Source organism: Ascaphus truei, chromosome 4, assembly GCF_040206685.1.
Source record: "Ascaphus truei isolate aAscTru1 chromosome 4, aAscTru1.hap1, whole genome shotgun sequence".
In the NCBI taxonomy this organism is placed as follows: domain Eukaryota; kingdom Metazoa; phylum Chordata; class Amphibia; order Anura; family Ascaphidae; genus Ascaphus; species Ascaphus truei.
In genome coordinates, this window is record NC_134486.1 from 296,079,913 (window position 1) to 296,102,666 (window position 22,754).

Sequence of the window (22,754 nt, forward strand, 5' to 3'; positions counted from 1 at the left end):
TCCCTCTGCCCCGATATGCCATACTTAAAAACAAGATGTGTGTCCCACTGTATCAATAAAATAATTGTATATAGAAAAAAATTATAGTTATTTCAAAAGCTCACAAATTGTATGATGTTTCGAATACATAAGACAGCAAATAAACTGCATCCCTGAGCCAGTTTCAAAGTCTATGCAATGTAGAATAATCATAACTAGGATACTCATCTAGGATTTGAATATCTCAGAGCTTAAATGTGTAGACAACAAAAGACAGGGGTGCCAAATGCTACATCCAATTGACAAAACATATATGTATAACCCATGGACCCCGGGGCAATCGCAGATCGGCCCCCCGTAGCTGTACTGGGACCTGGCTACATGTCTTAGTGTGGTGCATACCTGCTGGCAACAGGAGGGCCTGAGTCTCCCGCGATGGTATGGGGGATAACAGTAACAGGTTTCTGGGGTGGATGCCTTCGTTCTCATTCAGTGGTGCAGCGCCTCCATCTTTAGTAAGCCCCAGGAATGCGGGGTGGAATCCTTACCAAGAGTTCCCACACAGGGATGAGAGATTCCAGTCTCACACATGTTGTCTTTCTTTAAAAGCAGCAGTCTTTATTCACCGCAGCAGCAGCTGCAACAACAGCAGACAGGTACAGGGTGTCTGATCCACTTTGATTGCTCTCCTTTAGGATGGTCCCTTCCTGCCACCACTCTGGATCGAGGGCATCCAGAGTGGGGCTAACTCTTCCCTCACCCCCTAAGCAGGGTGAGAGGTACTGGCCCACCTCACTAACTATTGTTCTAGCAGCTCTACTCAGAAGCTGCTCCTCTTCTCCTCCCTAACACTAACTAACACTTGTCACACACTGGACCAGCCAGTGACAGACAGACTCTCCAACACTAACCACTAAATAGGATGTGCACTGCTCTTTATATCAGCAGGCCTGTGTCTCTTGCCTTGACACAGGGTCAGGTGACCTACCTCCACCACTCAATGCAAGTGCTTGAGGTGGGGGAAACCCATGATAACTCCTGTCAACCTGCCCTTACCAGGGCTTATGCCAGGAGGAGGATAGAACTATAGCCCTATTTCTTACCAATGCTACATATGGTAAGAAGTATAAAGTTTAAATACTTCAATAATAATAATAATTACTTGGTTATTTAGTTAAACCCTTTGGCCAAAGCGTCGTAAGCCTGCATACCAAACGTCAAGGTATAACCAAAAATACAGATCCTACAATACATTGTGAACCTCTGGTCCACTACACTGTGGACCTGAGTAGGCCCAAATATTAAGCCAAAAAACAACCGTTTCTAAAGAATTTAAAAAATCTAATTGCCCTCAATAATCAAAATCTAGCCATGCTAAAAGGAATGATTAGACTGACTTTGTTTATTTAGAACTTAATTACAAATTGCATTTCTTAAGGGCTTCTGAATGTTAAAGTGTCATACAGTATATTTTATTTACACTTATCGCACCCCGTCCATATTAATGAGCCAGTAAAGGTAAGGGAGGGGAGGGAGGCCTTTATTCTCTAATCCCTTCAGGTACCGGTAGGAGTTTTCATCTGTTGTTAGTAGCAGTCACAATCATTATACTTTTGCATGGTCTTTTACAGGGGAGAGGCACAATGGCCAGAGCCACAAAGCTCCATCCTAACTTAATGTCTCGTTAAGACAAACAGTGTATCCTCCAAAGGGACAATAACATAGTTTTAAGCCATGTTTTCTCCTGTAAACTGCATAGTGTTAACTATAATGGAAAATAAATACACAAGTCCTGTGCTCCTCCCAAATTTGCTTTCAAATCGCAACAGGACTAACAAGCTATTAAATACATTCTACATTTTGATCCTGTCTATTAACAAAAGAGCCATTTAGTTGCATCTTTTGGTCAAGAAATTATTCAACTGCTAACCCCTTCAAGGTAAACTCCCTTTTAAGCAGGTACCAATACTGAATGTATATTACAGGCATACCTCGCTTTAAGTACACTCACTTTAAGTACACTGGCGAGTAAGTACATATCGCCCAATAGGCAAACGGCAGCACACGCATGCGCCTGTCATCACGTCCTGAACAGCAATACCGGCTCCCTGCCTGTACCGAAGCTTTGCGCAAGCGGGGAGACTATAGATGTATGTTTGAACTGGGGCGCTCCCTGGAATGTGCGGCTAAAGGATGTTTCAACGCCTAAGATATATTAAAAAATTAAAAGATGTAAAAAATTGTGTTGTCGTGTAAAAGAGTATAAAAAATGTATACTGGCCCTTGTTGTTGATTTTTGGCTGCTGCTTGACCTTGAAGAAGGGAACCCCGAGTCCTTCTTAGCGTTGCAATAGAAGTATGGAGATGGTCAGCGCAAACTCATGGACCTCACGGTGTTGATGGAACGGAGTGGAATTCAATAAAAGATGGAATAAAAGATAATAAAACACAGTATTAGTGCATACATCCACATGTGTGGGGAACGAGGGGGGGGGAGGGGAATTGAAGGGTGGGGTGATAGTGGATTGCCACTAGATATATAATAAATGAAACGTGAACAAATAGTTTCAATGACTCACACGGGCTTGTGTGAGACTTCACCCTCAACGCTGACTCTGGTTGGTAAATGTAAACTCCTATAGTGGAGTAACAATAAACAAAAACTCACACGGCCTAATGTGAGTTCGTTCCCTCAGTGGGTGATGTCAGCCTGCTTAGGTGATGTAGGTACTTCTCAGCAAACAATCCCCAGTGGGTGTGGTGTGTGAGTGGCTCTTTCCCCGTCCCCATAGACCAAAGTATACAGAAACCAGAATTAGCATAATAAACAGGTCTTTAATGGTAACAGTTTATAACATGAAACATGGAACATGAAACATGGAAAACAAGCATAAATATACACAGTGTAAATACAAAGTAAATAACGAACACACTCACACTAAAAATCAACTCTTCTTGCCCAGCATCAGCCGCATTTATTTTGCTAATTCTGGTTTCTGTATACTTTGGTCTATGGGGACGGGGAAAGAGCCACTCACACACCACACCCACTGGGAAGACTATAGAGCCTGTTACAAATGCGTTATTTACATCAGTTATGCACGTATATAACAAATGCAGTACAGTACATGCATCGATAAGTGGGAAAAGGTAGTGCTTCACTTTAAGTACATTTTCGCTTTACATACATGCTCCGGTCCCATTGCGTACGTTAATGCGGGGTATGCCTGTATTGCTTATTGTCCTGTGAATTCAACGCATTTCTCTATAGAAGCTTCATCAGGAGTATTACTCCTGATGAAGCTACTATAGTGAAATATGCTGATTGCAGGAATGAGACTGCTGCTGTCCTGTGCGTACATCGCCACGAAAACTTCCAGTCCCGGAGCTGGGTATACTGGAAGTTACGTCACGCTTCGAGTCGATGCTGGTCATGAGTGACGCTCTGCGGTCGTTAATGCGTACATTAATGCGGGGTATGCCTGTATTGCTTATTGTCCTGTGAATTCAACGCATTTCTCTATAGAAGCTTCATCAGGAGTATTACTCCTGATGAAGCTACTATAGTGAAATATGCTGATTGCAGGAATGAGACTGCTGCTGTCCTGTGCGTACATCGCCACGAAAACTTCCAGTCCCGGAGCTGGGTATACTGGAAGTTACGTCACGCTTCGAGTCGATGCTGGTCATGAGTGACGCTCTGCGGATCTGGGAGCTGTGAGATCTTCAGCACTCCAAATTTGAGTACAGGAATACCCCGGTTTAAGGACACTCACTTTAAGTACACTCGCGAGTAAGGACATATCACCCAATAGGCAAACGGCAGCTTACGCATGCGCCTGTCAGCACGTCCTGAACAGCAATACCGGCTCCCTACCTGTACCGAAGCTGTGTGCAAGCGGGGAGACTATAGAGCCTGTTACAAATGTGTTATTTATATCAGTTACGCACGTATAGGACGATTGCAGTACAGCACATGCATCGATAAGTGGGGAAAAGGCTGTGCTTCACTTTAAGTACATTTTCGCTTTACATACATGCTCCGCTCCCATTGCGTACGTTAATGCGGGGTATGCCTGTAGAAACTTCTAAAACCAATGCGTTTTTTAATCTGGGGTATTGTCAGTGCGCATTTGTTTGTGCCTATCTCAGTGCTGATTAAATCTCTGTTTATACCATCTGCAGCATTGTATGCTTGTCTCTCCTCTGAGGTGGATTCGTTTCTGAGCTGGACATACAGATAAACTTCTGATGTGAATCCCCTGGCATCTAGCTGTACCTTGTGTTTGATATTAGTATAATTTCTTATTTTGATACTTTTCACATCACTTGCACTACTTATCCACTTGAAAGTCATAGACACTCACTGCCTCTTGAGTTGAGAATGAACTTCAAACTGCCACAGAAATGTATTTAGACCTATTTGCTAATTGGAGAATTGGCAAGTAGCGCAGAACCTGAAAGGAAGGGCCAGACACCTCCAAAAATCTATTAAACAAAACATAATTAGGTGAGCTGAGACCTATCCCTATAATGTAATGTATCAGTGTGACGGAGCGGCCTGTAGGCGAGGTCAGACAGACACATAGACAGAGGGTGAACCTTAACTAAATTGGTTTATTAACCCAAAAGACAACTAACACATTGGGAACACTGTCCCTTTAAGGCAAAACACAAAATCATAAAATAAACACCTACTCCATGTTAGGAGACTAAATAAACATTACTCCGGCCCTTTCTATCTGACTGACTGGGTAGGCTAGTTCCCAGTCCAAAAACATATGAAACAATATTTAGTAAGACATGGAACAATATTTAAAGTCTTAATTGTGCGTTCTGGTCCGGCGTCTCCGATATCTCCAGGCACTTAAGATGCAGGCAGTGAAGTCCTGCTGCTCCCAGTAAGTCTATTTGCCCATCTCTGGTACAGGCTTCTCTGCTGGGTGAGACTGTGGGTTCCTCACGGTTGCCAGGCAAAATCTTCTGTCAACCAGCCTGGATCCCTGCGAGCAGGAGCTTTGTCTGTGATCCTCCTAACAGACTCCAAACAGGGACACTGACAGCAGCTACTTCCAGCTTTTTATACCTGTTCACTCAGGAGTTTTACATGTCAGCTGCAGGAAACCTGACACCTCAGTTCAGTCTCCTGCCCTGTATAGGGAGTTAACTTCTTCACTCCCTTACAATCAGGGACACAATATAATGCAATACCTTTACTGACTATGCAGCTAGGAATAGATTTGGCCTTTTATTTATGGAAAACAAATATGCAAATCCTGCGCTCCTTCATCTATGGAGTATGCTACTAGGAAAATCCATTTTTCCAATGGAGCACTGATCGCGTACCACACTGAAGCTGGCGGCTGGAACCCAGAACTGACCACATGATCTCTACGAAGAGAAGTCATGTGAACAGAAAGTGTAGGAATTTGCACTACCCTCTGGCGCTGAAAGGGTTAAGGTTAACACAGGGACTTAACGTTGCATAAGGTAAGTCAGATCTAAAGTTTCTGCCACATCGATACCCTGAGATAGGGCTTTTACAGGGGCTGGTGGGTGTAGTACCACAGTTAGGCATAATTTAACTAACATAAAAACATTTCTGTCTTCTCTATTTCTCAAATCAAGCTAAATATCTATTTCCGGGTCTGGATCAGAGTAACAACTTATTCTATATAAATGCTGAAGTGGACGATCAGGTTGTTTTTGGCTGAAAATCCTCATTGACGTCTATGGGGATTTTCATCTGAAAGCATCACTAACAGCATCCTTGCCATACTGTATATAGAATTATAAAACACAAAAACAGAGTGTGAGAAGGTGACATAGGGGATCTCAAATAAATAGCACTATGATCTAAGCTGCCATTTTGTTCCCAACTAAGCAGCCATTTTGTTCACAGCCATTTTGTTTGTCTGTTTTTGTCCCTGTCGGTCATCCATTTTTTGATGTGTTCTGTCTCTGTGTCAACCATTTTGGTGTTTTTCTGCTTGGATGCATGAAATGGAAGGACAGCTTGGGTTTGAAAGAATGTTTCGCTCTCAGCAAATTTTGTTGATCATAGCCATGGCCAGCTGCAAAGGAAAGGAGGGTGCGTACAGCCTTGAAAAGTGGGATCAGAGTTAGAATTGACTTCTCAACATTTAAGTGTCTGGTGGAATCTGAGATAGAAATAATTTCTCACATTACCCCCTAAGAGAATACACAAACAAAACAATGTAGGGGAAAGGTTACTGAGCTTGTATAATGATTTTAGCAGACTTTCTCAATTTCCTTTTTGTTTTTTCTTATACATTAAATTTATTTTCTATGACGTACAAACCACCACATAAGGGGGGCGTGAGCTTTTAGTGTTGGGTTATAAATATATTGTATGCCGTATATCTGTCAGAGAGCTTTGTCGATAAGCTGTCTCCAGTGTGCACCTGTTTGCAAATAAACTCACTCGTTATTCTGTTATTGAACCCTAACTTGTATTTTTTATTCACTCTTTCACAGATGGCGCATTCCGAATGGGGACCCCAATATCATCTGAACCTGGCACCAGGATGGACCAGACTCCTCGATCACTCAAACCTGAGCTCATATGAATCAAGGTAACATTTGGAGAAAAAAAATGCCTACGTTTAATTGTGTTTGAGTGATCTGTAGTGCTCGGTCTTGAATAACAACCCATCTGAGTGACGGGGTTACCTACAGTTTCAAGTGAGCTTATTCATTTAAATCTGTTCCTGTGTCCATTTTTAAAGTATAAGACTTTCAAGTTTATTTGTACTAAGGTAAGAGTCTCACTGAGTCTTGGTATTTTGGTGAAGGGAAAGAGTGTTTTTATGGTTAAGGGACTGTCTTCAGGCCGTACCTTGGTTTTGATACACTATTTGTTTTCTGAGCACAACAGGTCCTTGCTTATATATTTACTCTGTCTTGTCAATAACATACCACAAGAATTGTACGTAATCAAGTTGTTTTGATTACTGTAACACAGAATTGTACATGATCAATTAGTTTTGATTATTGTAACACAGAATTGTACATAATCAATTAGGTTTGATTATTGTAACAGGAGAACAATGGGAAACCAAAGTTCTCATCCGACCAAAGGGTCACCTGTTGAGGTTATGTGTACACTAGACGGATCATTCACAGGGAAATATACTAAAAAATGGGTACCGAAAACAGAAGCAGATAAGAGTAATACATTTATTTGGCCAGCAAAAGGCACTTTTAATTGTACAATTATTAAATGTTTGCGCAATACACTTATTAGTTTTTCCTCAAAAATGTTGTGTTAGGTTGTAAGGTGAAATATGTTAAAAAGAGTTTATTTGCAATAAATTACTATGGGAGGAAGTGTGAACCTATGGGCGCAGCACCGTTTTTCTTATTCGTAATAATGCGAACTCAAGGGCTCATAGTGGAACCTTCTAACCTTCAGTAATACCTGTGTGTTCGTGGCAGTATAAATCTTCGATTTTATGAGGCTTTGTGGCTGAGGCTCAGCATGGCATCGTCCGGCTAACCAATGCTGCAGAGTCAGGTATGCGAGAAGAAGCCTTCCCCTCCATTTCCCCACAGCAATAAGTGGTTATAAGCCACGTCCTGATACAAACTCAAGTCTCGGTGCCATCAATTAAATTGTTGTGCCCTTGACGAGAAGCTGTAAAAATGGATCTGATCACCTCATGAATTTTACCTGAATGAATCCCCGTGTGAGAATTGAATCATGGTAACACCAGCTTATTACATGTATACAAATCACCATTCAGGAACTTGCAAGTGCTTACAAAAATAAGAATATTATTAATTGCTCACGATGAAGTTTACATTTCTAAAAGGTATACACCCATTATAATACGAAGTGGTCAACACTGGACAAAGGCCACGAGAGAGAAAGAATTAGAAAAGCAGCCCAAACAGCCAGCCCCCCTCCTCCAGTTTAAAGAATGTGAGACACAATCCACACATGAAAGTTAACTAGCTCCGTAGCTTCAAATTAGGTTCAAAAGCAGGTTAGTTATACAGTAGAATGCATTAAAACCAGAGACATAACATAAAACACAGACAAAGCTCAGTTTTTAGCACATCTAGTGAGACTCATACACGGTACAGTGCCTAAATATATATGGATAAATATCTAATAAGTAAATGGTCTTTTAGTTTGACATTTTTGGCCAAAATTGTTGTAAGCCCCTGAGGGGGTTTAATAGGAGCTTGTTAGGTGTCCAGTATGTGGTGCAGTAGAATGGGCAGACAAGGTTGTATGGTGCTCTGAAACAAAAGGCAGCTAATATTGTGATAACAGCTGAGGTCTTGGGTGGAGTACCCCTCCAAAGAAAATAATAAATGAGGCTAGGATATAATACTCCCACAGGCCTAGTAGATGTGTAACTGGAAATATAGTCCCACAGGCACTGAGGTAAGGACAATACACACCTGCCGGTGTCCAGCATCAAAACAACATCACGGCAATAACATGGGGTATGTGAACAATAATCCTTACAGCCACTTGTAGAAAAAGGAGAGTGGAATGGACTCACATTGAATGTTGAAACTCACGTGGTTGAGGAGCCTTAAAGTCCACTTGTCCTGGGGTATACTGTGCCTCTGTTCATGTAGATCAATATGCAAAGAAGGAGAAAAAAATGAAGCACTGGTTCCACTGTTAGCTTGAAAAAACACAGAGGTGCGTTCCCATAATAAACAAGTTTAATGGATCAAAAAAACGAAACAAACAGAACATCTACGCGTTTCGGGCTTGTGGCCCTTTATCAAGGTGAATAAAAACAGCTTACATATGTACAGTAGTATTGCAACTATATTTCACCCAGTTTATTCACCACCAAGAAATTGGTTAATAATTTACCTAAGGGATGTTTTAAATATCTAAAATGTAAATCTTATAAATACATGCAATCCAAATTTGAATTTTCTTCTACTATCACAGGGAATAGCTACAAAATGACATCTTTTTAAAATTGCAATACTAAATATGTAATTTATCTACTTAAATGCTGTTGTGGAAAACAATACATAGGCCGAACAATTAGGGCCTTGAAAGTTCTAATACTCGAGCATTTACGCCTAATTATAAAAATAATGTTAATCACCCTGTCTCTTTACATTTGACCAATTGTAGTATGGGTAATGTAAACAATTTCTCATATATTGGTATAGAGCATATACCATGTCCCATTAGAGGTGGGGACAGAAATGGCATTTTAGACAGGAGAGAGCTCTTCTGGATTTTTACCTTAAAGACTCGTATCCCAAGTGGTCTCAATTCAGACTGGGACGTTGGGCCTCTCCTGCTCTAATTTAACAAATACTTGTCATTTTTCTTTCCTCCCCCACATGGGAAGCACATTTGTCTCTACATATATTTCTCTTTAGTTCGGAACATTTTCTATGAAATAAATACAAGGATATGAACAATAAAGATATATATATATATATGTTCATTTAGTATTAATTTTTAGCAAAAAAGATCTTATTATATATATTCATATTCTTAACCCATTATCAATGGCTTTTTGTCAAATTTGTTGTTGGGATTGTCTCTCATTCTGTTAAAGACCATTATTATATATTTTTTTGATGAGGAATATCTTTTTCACTTTATTATGAACACTTTAAATGGTTGTGGACAGTATGTGATATTTGTTTAAAATTGGATATCATGCATTCTATTGTGAGTGGCAATTTTTCATTATTCATATTGAGTGATTTATATATATTTTATTTTTATTCTTACTCATTGCTCAAGATTATTGCTTCTATATTGCCATTTATATATGATATATATGTTCTTTCCAAATTTACAAATACAATTTCCATTGAACTCTAACTGCGGTTGTCCAACAGGTATAGAACATGCTTAACTCATGAATGAGGCATTATTTGCTCTTACTCATTGAATTAACTATTCCATTGTTTCTTTATTTGTTTTTTAACTTTGTTTTAATGTTTAGACACGTTTTTTCATTCATTTGTGGAGTGTCAATTTTTTTATGTTATAATAAAGTTTGTTGTATTGCACCGGCTCCAACGCGCTGACGTCACACGTCCCACGTCGCTTTTTTCAAACCAGGAAGTGATGGGGGATTGGTTACAGCAGCGCGAGGAACAGGTATTTAAGCACACTCCGGTAAGCTGTTTTTATTCACCTTGATAAAGGGCCACAAGCCCGAAACGCGTAGATGTTCTGTTTGTTTCGTTTTTTTGATCCATTAAACTTGTTTATTATGGGAACGCACCTCTGTGTTTTTCAAGCTAACAGTGGAACCAGTGCTTCATTTTTTTCTCCTTCTTTGCATAGTTATAGAATGGGGAAAGAGAAGGATATTGTTTAACTAGGTTTGCAGGATCAAACTGTTCTGTTTTGTTTTTCATTATCATTTTTGTAAAGTTGGTTTGCTGGGGCATGGGAAATTATGCTTGTTTATTATGCTTTCTTGCTGTCTGTGTGTAACCAGTAAATATATTCAATTTTATTTGTTCTGATTAGGATATGTTTGGGAATATTTAAAAAAAAAATGCTGGTAAAGCAACAAATAAACTGTCCAAACTATGTGTCAAGAATGTACCTGCCCCTTATAATGTCCCGTTGTTTTATTTTTGGGATGCCATGAAAATTTAGTCTGCATTTGGGCTGTGGAAGAAGCTCCATTTTTACACTTTGAGCTGCCCATATGTAACTGTGTATATTACAAAACCAGCAGTTAATATTATTTGGAATACTGAATGCCATTATCGGCTACCCCAAGGACATTTGACGCAAAGCCCAGGCTGCCTGTGCGCCTGGATGAGCAAACTTTGAAATTATTTTTTTAATCATATAGAATAATGCTGAGTGTCTTTCTGTATAGCACTGTCCACAGATGTGCTTGGTGCTTCACAAAGAAATGACAGTACAGGAAATTGGTGTGGAGTCCTATACAAAATCATTTGTCTACTATAAATTTTACTGAATATGTGATGTATTTTATAACTTTTGAACTTTTTTTCTCTCCAAAGGTATCCCATTTTGAATGCCTCTCAGCAAACCAGATGTTATTTTGCATTTTAATGGTACCTGTTAGAGAAATGTAACTGATAATTTGATATCAGATTATATTTCTCCCCAGCAGGAGGTTTTAATGCAAATCTCCTACCCAAGGTTTTAGGGGTTTTTATTATAGCAGCAGGTTCACCAATACATAACGCTGAACATATAAGGAATCTGCTAGACGCATTGTTACTCCCTCAGTCAATATCAGTTATAAAATTAGCAGCCCATACCAACAGAAAGGACACGATATCACAGGTCAATGCTTTTGCTGATTCTACTGCTAAAAAAGTGGCCGGACGGCCGTATGTCCAGCCATATGCTATCACTACTCCCACTGATCCAGACACAACCATTACCATACCACTTGATCTATCCTTCTTTTATAAACAGTTAACCACAGAGGTTGTCCATGAATGGACAAGCAAAGGTTATCAACAAAAAGGGGACTTTTAGTACGGCCCTGATGACATACCAGTCTTACCTCCCTCTTTATAGTCTTAAATTATTCGTATGACTCATGGGTTATCACACATTCAGGGAGGGGGAATGCTGCTATCCATCAGATTGTTTTTTGCATAAATATGAAATCTCTCTTAGATCCTATGTAAAGGATACTACAGATATTATTAGGGTTTTAGACAATATTGAATGGCAGGATGGCTACTTACTGGTAATGGCGGATGTAACATCTTTGTATCCATTGATTGCTCATAAACACGGAGTAAAAGCTGTAGAGAAAGTATTAAGAGCAGATAGTAATGTCAAAGAAGAGCAGGTACAGAAGCTTATTGAATCAATGCTATTTATTTTAGAGAATAACTATTTCTGGTTCAATGATAGATATTATTTGCAAAAATGTGGTACGACCACATGGAGGCAAGGTTCGCACTGAGCTATACTAATATATTCACGGGCTCATGGGAAAATGACTATATGTGGTCCAACCATGAGCTCGGTGCGTACCTTTTCACCTGGCGGAGATTTATTGATGATATACTGTTTTTCTGGCGGGGCAGCATAGAATAATTGGAGAACTTCTTTATATATATATATGGGAAATAATTATATGAATTTAAAATTCACGACATAATACAGTAAAATAGAACTAGAGTTCCTTGACCTTGTCATTTATGTGGAGAGCGATGAGGTAAAAACCAGAAAAAAAAAAGGCAGATAGTATTAATTTTATAAGGGAAAGTAGCTGTCATAATCCGGATTGGATTAGAAATATTCCATATGGCCAGTTTCGCATATTAAAAAGGAACTGCACAGAGGAACATACCTATCGCCAACAATCTGATATTCTAATCAAAAATTTAAGGATAGAAAATACAGCCCCCTCACTATAGAGAAAGCCATCAATAAGATAAATAATGTTCAAAAGAAAGATTTAATAATAGAAAAGAGTCAAACAGCTATAATTAAGAAGAATTTTAATATGTCGTTTTTAACACAGTACAATATAGAGGCACCAAGATTTAGAAACATATTATGCAAACATTGGCTATTTTAAAAAAATTACCCTATTTTAAAAGACCACATACCAGATAGACCCAATATGATTTTTAGAAAAGCCCCAAATATTAAAAGTAAACTGGCCCCCACAACTCTAAAAAAAAACTGAAATATAATCCACAAGGCTTGACAAACCTAAAGGATTTTTCGGATGCATTATGTGTAAGGCTTGTGCACACAAAGATACTGTAAAAACAAATTCCATTTTGTTTCTAAAAATAATGGTGAGAAGTTTGATATTGAGAGCTACATTAACTGTAAGACAGAATTTGTAATATATCTATTGGAGTGACCGTGCGGCCTTCAATATATAGGTCGCACTTCAAGGCCACTAAAAGTACGTGTCCTTGAGCACCTGGGAAATATTAAAAAGGGGGTTTTAACACATAATGTATCCAAACATTTTAATATCTATCAAAACTCCGATCCAAAATGTTTAATTTATAAAGGCATTGAACATATCCCAATACATTGGCGGAGAGGCAATAGACTTAATAATCTAGCCAAAGAGAAACCTTTTGGATACATAAGATGCAGACCTAAATGCCAAAGGGGCTAAATGTAGATATCGACATTGGGGCCTTTTTAATCTGATGCTGTTTTAATTTAGTATTTCATTCTATGGGTATTAGTTTATACTGTTATTTATATATCATTGCTCCCTTTATGTTTCATGTAGATAGTATTTTAATAAGTTTAAAAAAAAATTCATATGTTTTTAGTCTATTTCCAATTGTGTATTTTTAACCATGCATTTTCCTTCTCCATTTCAGAGTTACATCAAGCGTCTATTATTACACTATTTTTATTAATTATTTAGTTTGGTGTTAATGTTGCTATTATACTCACTTTATTAGTTATTTAGTTATGTATTAAAGTTATTGTTCTGTGTTTATATGAAGTGTGGTTTGGGAATGAGATGTTCATTTAGCATGAATGTAACATTGATTTATAATAATTATAGCTGAATCTGTGATTTAATGATGCACACATTTTCCCCACTCTATATCCTTATTGTTGCCATGTGTCCTTTCCCTTTCCCTATGATTCTCCTTGTTTAAACTGGCCGTTATGGGCTGAACGGCATAGTTTGTTTATTGAGACATGATACTAATTTGTATCTGGCATTAAATTGATTAATTAATTAATTAATTCATGATATACACTATAAATAGTCAGAGTAGAGGACATGCAACATGATTCCTGATACAGCCTAGCGAAACGCGTTGAATCAGCAGTTTCTAATCTGTTACTGTGAGTACCGGAGTACCAGAGTTTGCAGACTGGCAGCCGAGTGAGCAGAGACTACTTCCGCCCTGACTTGAGTCATCACAGGAAGTGAGGCACGTGGATGCAGAGGGGGTAGCAGGCAGACTGGCAGATTCTACAACAGCCAGCGGTTCTTTCCCATTAACTTTATTTATGTTGAAATGTGAGTGAAACAGCTCTATTTGTTATCTGTGCAATACACTCAGTTCTTTACTATACAACACCATTTGCGAATTCTTTCTTCTTTTTGGGAGGATTAACTCCAGATTGGAAGCAACTACATAGACATACACCAAAGAGGGCTCATCAAAGTACTCCCATCAGAGATAGGTGTATCTCTGATACGCCATATTTTCCAGAGGAATTTGTGAGTGACACCATTGCATAATTTTCTAGATTTGGTGTTCCCTCCTTTATAACCTCTGTCTGTACTCTAGCTCATTGCTCTGCATAGCTTCTTGTAACCTCTGTGTGTGCAGTCCTATGCTTTGCTCTCCTGTGTCTTTCAGCATTTGTTCCTGCTCCTGCTTACCCCTGGGTCTCCTTGGCTTGAACTCTGCTTTGTACTGGATTACCCTGCTCTCTCCTGCCCTTGAACCCTGCTTACGGATACGACTTTGCTGCCTTCTGTTATCCCTGGACTCTGGCTTACGGACATCACCATCCTGCTCTCTATTGCCCTAGACTCTGGCACACGGACATCACCATCCGAACTCTGAATCCCAAGGCGTTGCAAGTATACCTTAATCTTCTTTCTACAGGCCCGGCAAAGCACTACCACACTCTGGGCACGCCCTCACTGCTGTGGGTGCGTGTTATAACCCTACCCACCTCAGTACTGGGGACTGCCCAGGTCTGCGGGCATACAGGCGTTACAATTGGTAAACATGTTCCTATTGGTTCAGGAAAAATCATGTACTCACAGGGCCCATTTTGCAATTTACAAATTGATATTATTGAAATACCACGCAGCCTACACTATCAATATGTTTTGGTTGTTGTTTGCATGTTCTCAGGATGGGTCGTCAGCACGCGGACGCACGCACAGTGGCTAAAAAGCTACTACATGAGTTCATACCCAGATATGGAATATCTCAGCATATTTTTTCAGACCAAAGCACACATTTCACTGCCGCTATAGTCCAGGATATGGCTAAGGTTCTAGGTATTATCTATCATTTACATTGCCCATACCATCCTCAGAGTGCAGGGAAAGTTGAGAGGACTAATTGGGTCCTAAAGAACAAAATCAGCAACAATTGTGCTGAGACAAAGTTGCAATGGCCAGATGTGTTACCATTGGCGCTTATGTCAATCAGAAGCACTCCACAAGGTAAAACCAAATTAACCCCACATGTAATTATAACGGGTAGGCCAATGGTTAGTTGCTGGCACATTAGCATTAATGTTGCATGATCATGCTCTCACTGATGACTTAATTAATGTTTATTATGTAAGATTAATGAAATCTCTTAAGTCTCTCCACTCACAGGTACAAGCGGTACAGTCTACCAAAGAGAACACAAAACAGCATCATCTCAAGGAAGGCGATTGGGTAATTGTCAAGCATTTTCTATGCAAGAACGCTCTTCATCCCAGATGGAAAGGCCCATTTCAAGTACTACTCACCACCAATACAGCACTTAAAGTGGCAGGGATCTCTTCCTGGATCCACGTTACGCACGTGAAGCTTGTCCCAGCACCACCCAAAGCCACGTCAAGTTAGCGTTTTGAAGGGCAAAGAAACCCTGACCGCTAACCCCCGGGGGAATATGACTCCAGGCAAGGCCCAGTCTTATCCGAACAATTTTCTTTCAGGACTCAATAGCATTTTTTATTCTTTATAGTGTGTTTAAGTTAGAACTTAGGATGTATGCACCGTTGGGCCTGCGAAAGTATCGCCCGCAGAGAGATGACAAAATTGTAGTGGGAATGGTCTGCTGAGCCTTGTCATTAATACTGATTTTTCTATGGTCCCTGTATTTCGCAGATACCTATCATCATGTCCCAGGTAAATCTACAGTGAGCACCATCTCACCCACCAACATCACAAAGTCCACAGTTACACTTCGAGATAGGCGAGACTTACATTTAACCCCTTGGAAAAAGACAATACATTTGTGGACACATGCAGTACAGTGTACAATGGATCTGGTATTAACGAATCTTGCTGGGTATGTGGGTATGTGCTGTGAAAGCGTAGAAATAATATCAGTAAGTCAAGGGTTCAAAGTATCACCGTGAGTTTATTGTAGCAAGGTACAAATGAGAGAAAGAATTCAAAATGAACTAATTCCTCTGAAAACATATTGCTTGACATCACACTTTTATACATTTCAAATGAGTAATACGCCCCTTAAGGGGGCTGGCTTAGAGATAAAAAAACAATATGATGACATACAAAATCCTTATTCATGCATAAATATGCTTCGCATGCTAACCTTTATCATATATATTTCCCCATAATTTGGGCCTCTTAACCTCCTAATTTAAGGAGTAAACCTCTTAGCCTTTTGTGTGGTGTAGCTGCAAGATAAGAGAAGCGGGAGGTCAGCAAGAATGAGTTTGTTGGAAAAACTCTTAAATGCAATTATCTCAATTTCATGACTAGTAGGAATTATGCAAGGGTTAGTCTTTGCTAGGAGCGATGCTCTGCAGCGCAGCTTTCATACACGTACAGATACACATACATATAAGCAAACATTCAAAATGGCTGCTGCACCAAAATGGTGGTGATGATAGTCTGTCTTCATATAGCCTAAGCCACACATCTTATCTCAAATCTTCACAGTTCCTCACAACCAGGAGTCACCCTGGATTGGCACCCCTTATACTCATGAGGATTTAACACCTGCAGTTAATGAAACACCACGATTACCCGAAATGTTGAAAGGAAAATTCTCCAGAAAATATAACAGGGTACCCTTGATGAATACAATCACAATTGGAGATTGTTACATAAGCAGCAATACCGGCAATGTCCCATAGGTCAAGTCCTCCCTCCTACCAATGAGACGTGTTTCCAACTAGGAATACATGTAAATATAGAACAAGGGTCCATTTCCTATTGGTACAAATGCATAGATAACAGTACACTAAATCTGACACAATATAGAGCAATACAAAAGGCAGCTATGAGATATATAGCCAAAAACACATGTTTATCAACAGACACAATTTTTCGCGGATGTAGAAATTTTAGTCTACCCCATGGAGTCTATTGGCTCTGTGGGAAATGGGCATATAGGGTATTACCTTGTAAATGGATAGGGTCTTGTTATTTAGGAAAATATTCAAGTCCATATATATAAAATATATAAGTCCAACATTGTTAATATTATGTATTTTTATTTTTCATTCCAGGTTGGCTAGTCTTATCTTGTCTATGTCTATACTGTAGTGTCCATTATACACCAAAGAAACATTGACCGTATGTCAGTTTGGGGTAGGTGATAATAAATGGTGATATCTTTTGGCGGTAGCCAAACAAAATATCTTTTGTTGCTTGAACAATTATAGCCCGCAGCACATTAATGGACATGTCCCGACCAATGGCTGAGGAACAGGAAGTCATAGGACCAAGAAGGAGACAGGCAGTCGGCTTAGCGAGGACAAGGGGTAAGGATGTGACCGGAGAGAGACAACATTCCGCCCTCCAGCACGAGGCAATAACTGATCCTAACCATAGCGCAGGGATTTCTACAAGGACTGCCATATAGAAAGCCTTGTTTGTCACCCCTGCACAGAGGGACAGATTCACCGGTTGTACGGGACGGCTCATTCGCCGCTCCGCACGGAACAGGACTACCCCGAGCCCCTAAATGAAAAGAGAGGCATGAGTAACCTGAGGCACATGGACGACCTGTGCATGTAAAATCACCCATGGGGATTCCTGAATACAAACAGCTGTTCCCCTTAGCCACAACACAGGCCTGCAACACCTCAGTATCCTGCAAGCCAGCAGGTACCGGCACTGCACACCTGGTAACAAGGTAAATCTCCCAGAGTGTGTGGGAAACACTGCTCCACAAAGTTTAATAAATCTAGGCCATAGAATCCCAAGAGGGGAGAGTCCCCTGTAACCATGTAAAGGTTGTGTGTTACTTGCAATTTTAGTTTGTTAACAAAACCACAATTCAAATTGTAATTTATTTTGTGGTGGGTGGTGGCCACAGTCACAAGGGCTTACATACACTATTGTATTCCTATAAACATATAGGTCATGCTGATTAAGAGAGGATAGAGAGAGGACACAATCAGTCAATTGTTCCTTAGGGGTGTAATTAAATTAAACTACACATATACATTATGCATATACATCTGCATTTCCATTTTATCTGAAGATATATATTTCCCAAGAACCCATAGTTACAGGTTTATCAGCACAAATTTGGAGATTTTGCAAATTTTTCTACTGTCATAGGATAGATTATTGAGGCAATCCTAATTCCATTGATGACTGTAATTTAGATTGGGATATGTGATGTTATGCAAACAAAGATGCCTGCTGTACGTGTTTGACAACCTGAATGCTTTTCTTGTTTCATAATCGCTCATTTAATTTGCAGATCATCCGTATGTGTCATCCATGTTTTGTTTGTCCCTGGGCTACTTGGAATAATTACAAAAATTGGATTTATGATAAAACAGCAAGGTTCACAAGTCTGAAGCTTTATTCCATGCTTTAAACTGTCTTCTAGTATAAATAAAAGTGGTGTTTACAAAATAATATCAATTATATCCTGGTATAAGGTGTATGTCCCTCAAGAAGCGTAATCATGCTTCCAAACAATTGGAAAAACACAAATGGAGAGGTGACAGCACACTACAAAATTCACAGACTCACTGTTTCAGATTTCTTAGTGCATGTGGAGAAAAATCACAAGAAGATTTACATCATGATAAGTAATTGCCTTTACTGACCAGGAATCAGGCAAACATCCCAATAAAGGCAACGTTGCAGGTGCTCAAAGACAAACAATGTGCCCCATTTTATACATGTCGATGGACGCCATCACCGGAACTAATGTCACTGTGTGTCAGTTTCCCCGGATATGTGGCATCAAAACAATTTCATATAAAAGAACTACATTTTCCATAAATCTGCTCACCTTCAACCCAAAGAGGAAGCGCCATGATGTCATGGTATGATCTAAATATGCGGCCTCGGAGTGTGCTACAATCTCAACAATGTGATAACGTATCTACAAACCCAGACATACAGTATATAACATAAATAAGGGGGGGGCCTATTGTGTGGGTGTTTCTGTATTTGGAGAAGTGAGAGAAAAAACCTCAAAACAGGTGCTACAAAAACACTGGACTGAAAATAATGAAGCAGGAGAGATAGTAATGTACCCTTAATGGCGGAGTCGAGAGTCCGTAAGCAAGACTGAGGCTGCTGTAGGATATTAGTCTAAGTGATCCACATAATGCAGGGACAAATTGATAATTGGAGAAGCCGATAGCCCCACGGATGGCCACACGAGCAATACCAGGCACCTGAATTAACCCCTAGTGTAATAAGCAAATGGAAAATCCTGCTAATGTTCAGCAAATCGTCAAACATATGAAACAAGGTACTGTCAAACATATGAAACAAGGTACTCACGGACCCGTAATTACAGGTAAGAACATCCCGACATCCCGCTGTGCTTCCTTCTTGTGATGAGATCAAAGTAGCAATTGAAAATAGCAAAAAGGAGCACAGCGATGAAGAGAATTGGAGGCAAAAAAATTAGCAAAGTAACAATATGTATTGAGGCATGTAGCCTAAGAAAATGTAAAAACAGAAACCTCTAACGCTTTTCCTGCCGTGATGGCGCTTTATCAGAGAGTGATTCCTTAAGCCAAATAGGTGTCACTTTATAGCAACTCCCCCACTGGAAGAACTGGCAAAAGCACTCCAAGGTAAACCCCCCTGGGAGAAAATACATTTCTGAGAAGCTGGAACACCGAAAAGATGGTGGTCTGTCAGTGAGGGAGACTACCTACAAAGAGACACTAATGTATGAAAAAATAAACCTGGTCATTAAAAGATAAGTAAATAAAACTGACTCACAGGTAATTAAAAAATATGCAGTCTCGGAGTGTGCTACAATCTCAAAAATTTGATAACGTATCTACAACCACAGACATACAGTTTATAACTTAAATAGGGGGGCTGGCGGCTATTTTGTGTGCTTGGGGAGAGGGCTTATTGCATTTGTATTTGTGCGTGTGGGTATTTGGGTAGGGGACTTATTGTGTTTATTTGGGGAGGGGGATTATTGTGTGTGCATTTGGGGACGGGGATTAGTGTGTGTGAATTTGGGGACGGGAGCTTATTGTGTGTGTTTTTGGGGCAGGGGGCTCATTGTGTGTGTGCTTGGGGAGGGGGGCTTATTGTATTTGCGTGTGTGTGTGCGCATTTGGGGAGGGAGATTAGTGTGTATGTGTATTTGGGGAGGGGGGCTTAATAGGTGTGTGTGTATTTGTGGAGGGAGACTTATTGTGTGTGTGTGTGTGTGTGTGTGTGTGTGTGTGTGTGTGTGTGTGTGTGTGTGTGTGTGTGTGTGTGTGTGTGTGTGTGTGTGTGTGTGTGTGTGTGTGTGTGTGTGTGTGTTGGGGAGGGGGGTTATTGAGTGTGGGGATGGGAGAGAAATACATGGGGGTGGGAGAGGTGGGGGTGTTAGAGAAGGAGCGGAGAAGAAAGGGGTGACGGGAGAGTGTAAGAGCGAAGTGAGAGAGAGGGGAGGTGTGTGAGAAGGGGGGAGTGTAAGAGAAAACAGGGGGGTTTCTTGCAAGGCTGTCAACACGAGAAAGGGGGACCCTGGTGGAAACTCTAGTCCTGGGCCCAGGGAAAATGTCTGTGGCCCTGTGGGCTATAAAATACATTATAATAGATAGAGATAGTTACACATTCCTATCAATCCACCTCTCCACAAAGCGTGCCTAACGTAAGATATGTACAAAAAATCTGTTATAATTGTGAATAAAAAGACTAAGAAAACAAATGAATTATTATATTAGGAGTCTTAAAAATATATTTTAAATATAGGAGGCTCATCTTATTGTACATAATGGATCAAATACGCAAAAATATACTGAACATTAAACATGGAAATACAACTGAGTATTTTCTATACTATGTTAATTATAATGAATCTCTTTTCTATTATGCAACCAAAATTAGGTCAATCATTGACGTAAAAGGATTTAGGGATGGTTGTAGACAGCAGGCTAAGAAATAATGCTCTATAAAAAGGAAAAATATATAGTATCTTTGGATGGAAGGGAATGGAAGAAAGCACAACGGTGTCATTGTTTGAATCTTTAGTATAACCAAAACGCAAATATGGAGTACAGGTTTGGGCACGACTCAATAAAAAATACATTATGGCACTAGAAAAAGTACAGAGAAGAGCCACCAAAATAATAAAGGGGGTGGAAGGTCTGATTTATGAGGAGAGGCTAGCTAAATTAGATTTGTTTACATTACAAAAGAGACATCTAAGATGGGATATGATAACTATATACAAATATATTCATTATCAATGCAAGGAACTTTCAAGTGAAATATTCATCCAAAGGGCACAATGACACAATATTAAACCTTATTGTTGGAGGAAAGTAGATTTCACCAGCAAGAAAGGTGAGGGATTCTTTACAATAAGGGCAGTTAAAATGTGGAATTCATTACCCATGGAGACTGTGATGGCAGATTCAATAGATATCTTCAGAACAAGGTTGGACATCTTTTAGAAATGTATAAAGGGAAATACCAAATAAGTAAACATGGGAAGTATGTTAATCCAGGGCCAAATCTGATTGCAATTATTTGGAGTGAGGAATTAATTTATTTTTGCCGGGATGAAGGTCACCCTCCTCATCCTCAGGGGCACACTGCTGATTCCTCCAATAAAGATGCACAACCCTAAAAATAAAACCAATATTCACACATTTGGCTAGCAGGACTATTGCTCATTACTGTAGCTGTAGTGTGCTCTTGTTGGGGGTAGGGGAGTAAGTTATGTGTGTAGTAACTACAGTCACCAAACGGTTTACTGTTATTTAGATCAGAGGTTTCTGTAATAATAGATACTGTATTACAGAAGCCTATGATAGAAATATTATCGTGATGCAGTATTAACACATTATTAATGGTCGTGTTCATTCCGACATCGCAATTTGGATCCGTATTGCACCTGCTACATTTTTACTGCAATGTTGATGAATATCAACTTAAAGTTGCGGTAATAATTCCTGTAAAAAAAATCTGCAATAGTAATTCCACTTTAACCGAGTTTGATGTATCAGGGCCAATGTGTCTTGTGGAGTAGGAGACATACATTGTCATAAATTTCCCAATTCATCATACAATACAGAAGGTGAAAACACCTTGGATGCACCAGAAATAAGCAGAAAGCCAGCTCCATATACGCCTTGGCCAGCTGCACTACACACTCACAAAACTGAATAATCTCACTTGCTTTATCGAATTATGCATACTGGATACTACATAGACCCCTGATAATCATTGACTGACAACCATGTGTACCCATCCTTACTAATTCTATCACTTTGGACAACAGTCCTCACCACCACTACATGCTTCTCAAATGTTCCCAGATTCTTTCTACAAGTATTCCCCTCAAAGGGATTACAGAAACTTTTAGGCACCACACTTGTGCTTGAATAGGCAACCAAGGCCCCATTTACACTGACCCTCGATGAACTGGAATCCCATTCCCTTGTGGAGGTTGGCTGACTGTCCTAATTGCTGAAAAATGTCAGCCAGGCCATGAAAGGGGGATGAATTTTGTGGCATCATGAGTGGCAGCCACAAGTGCTTATTCTTGACTTTCCACCTACCAGTATGACCACTGTGTCCACCATCTTTAAAATGGCAATACCATCCACTGTACAACTACTTGGTTCTGCACTGCCTCCTTGAACTCATATG

General features: G+C 39.8%; 1 protein-coding gene across 1 annotated transcript in view; it reads left to right on the plus strand.

Annotated features, from left to right (window-relative positions):
- Window positions 1-11,699: 11,699 nt before the first annotated feature.
- The window catches only part of LOC142492391 (G-protein coupled receptor family C group 6 member A-like), a 49,188-nt gene continuing 38,133 nt past the window's right edge, over window positions 11,700-22,754 (plus strand). The window contains exons 1-3 of the mRNA XM_075595035.1: window positions 11,700-11,801; window positions 15,303-15,365; window positions 15,801-15,821. Coding sequence (XP_075451150.1) covers window positions 11,700-11,801; window positions 15,303-15,365; window positions 15,801-15,821 — 186 coding nt within the window. The remainder of the gene's footprint in view (window positions 11,802-15,302; window positions 15,366-15,800; window positions 15,822-22,754) is intronic.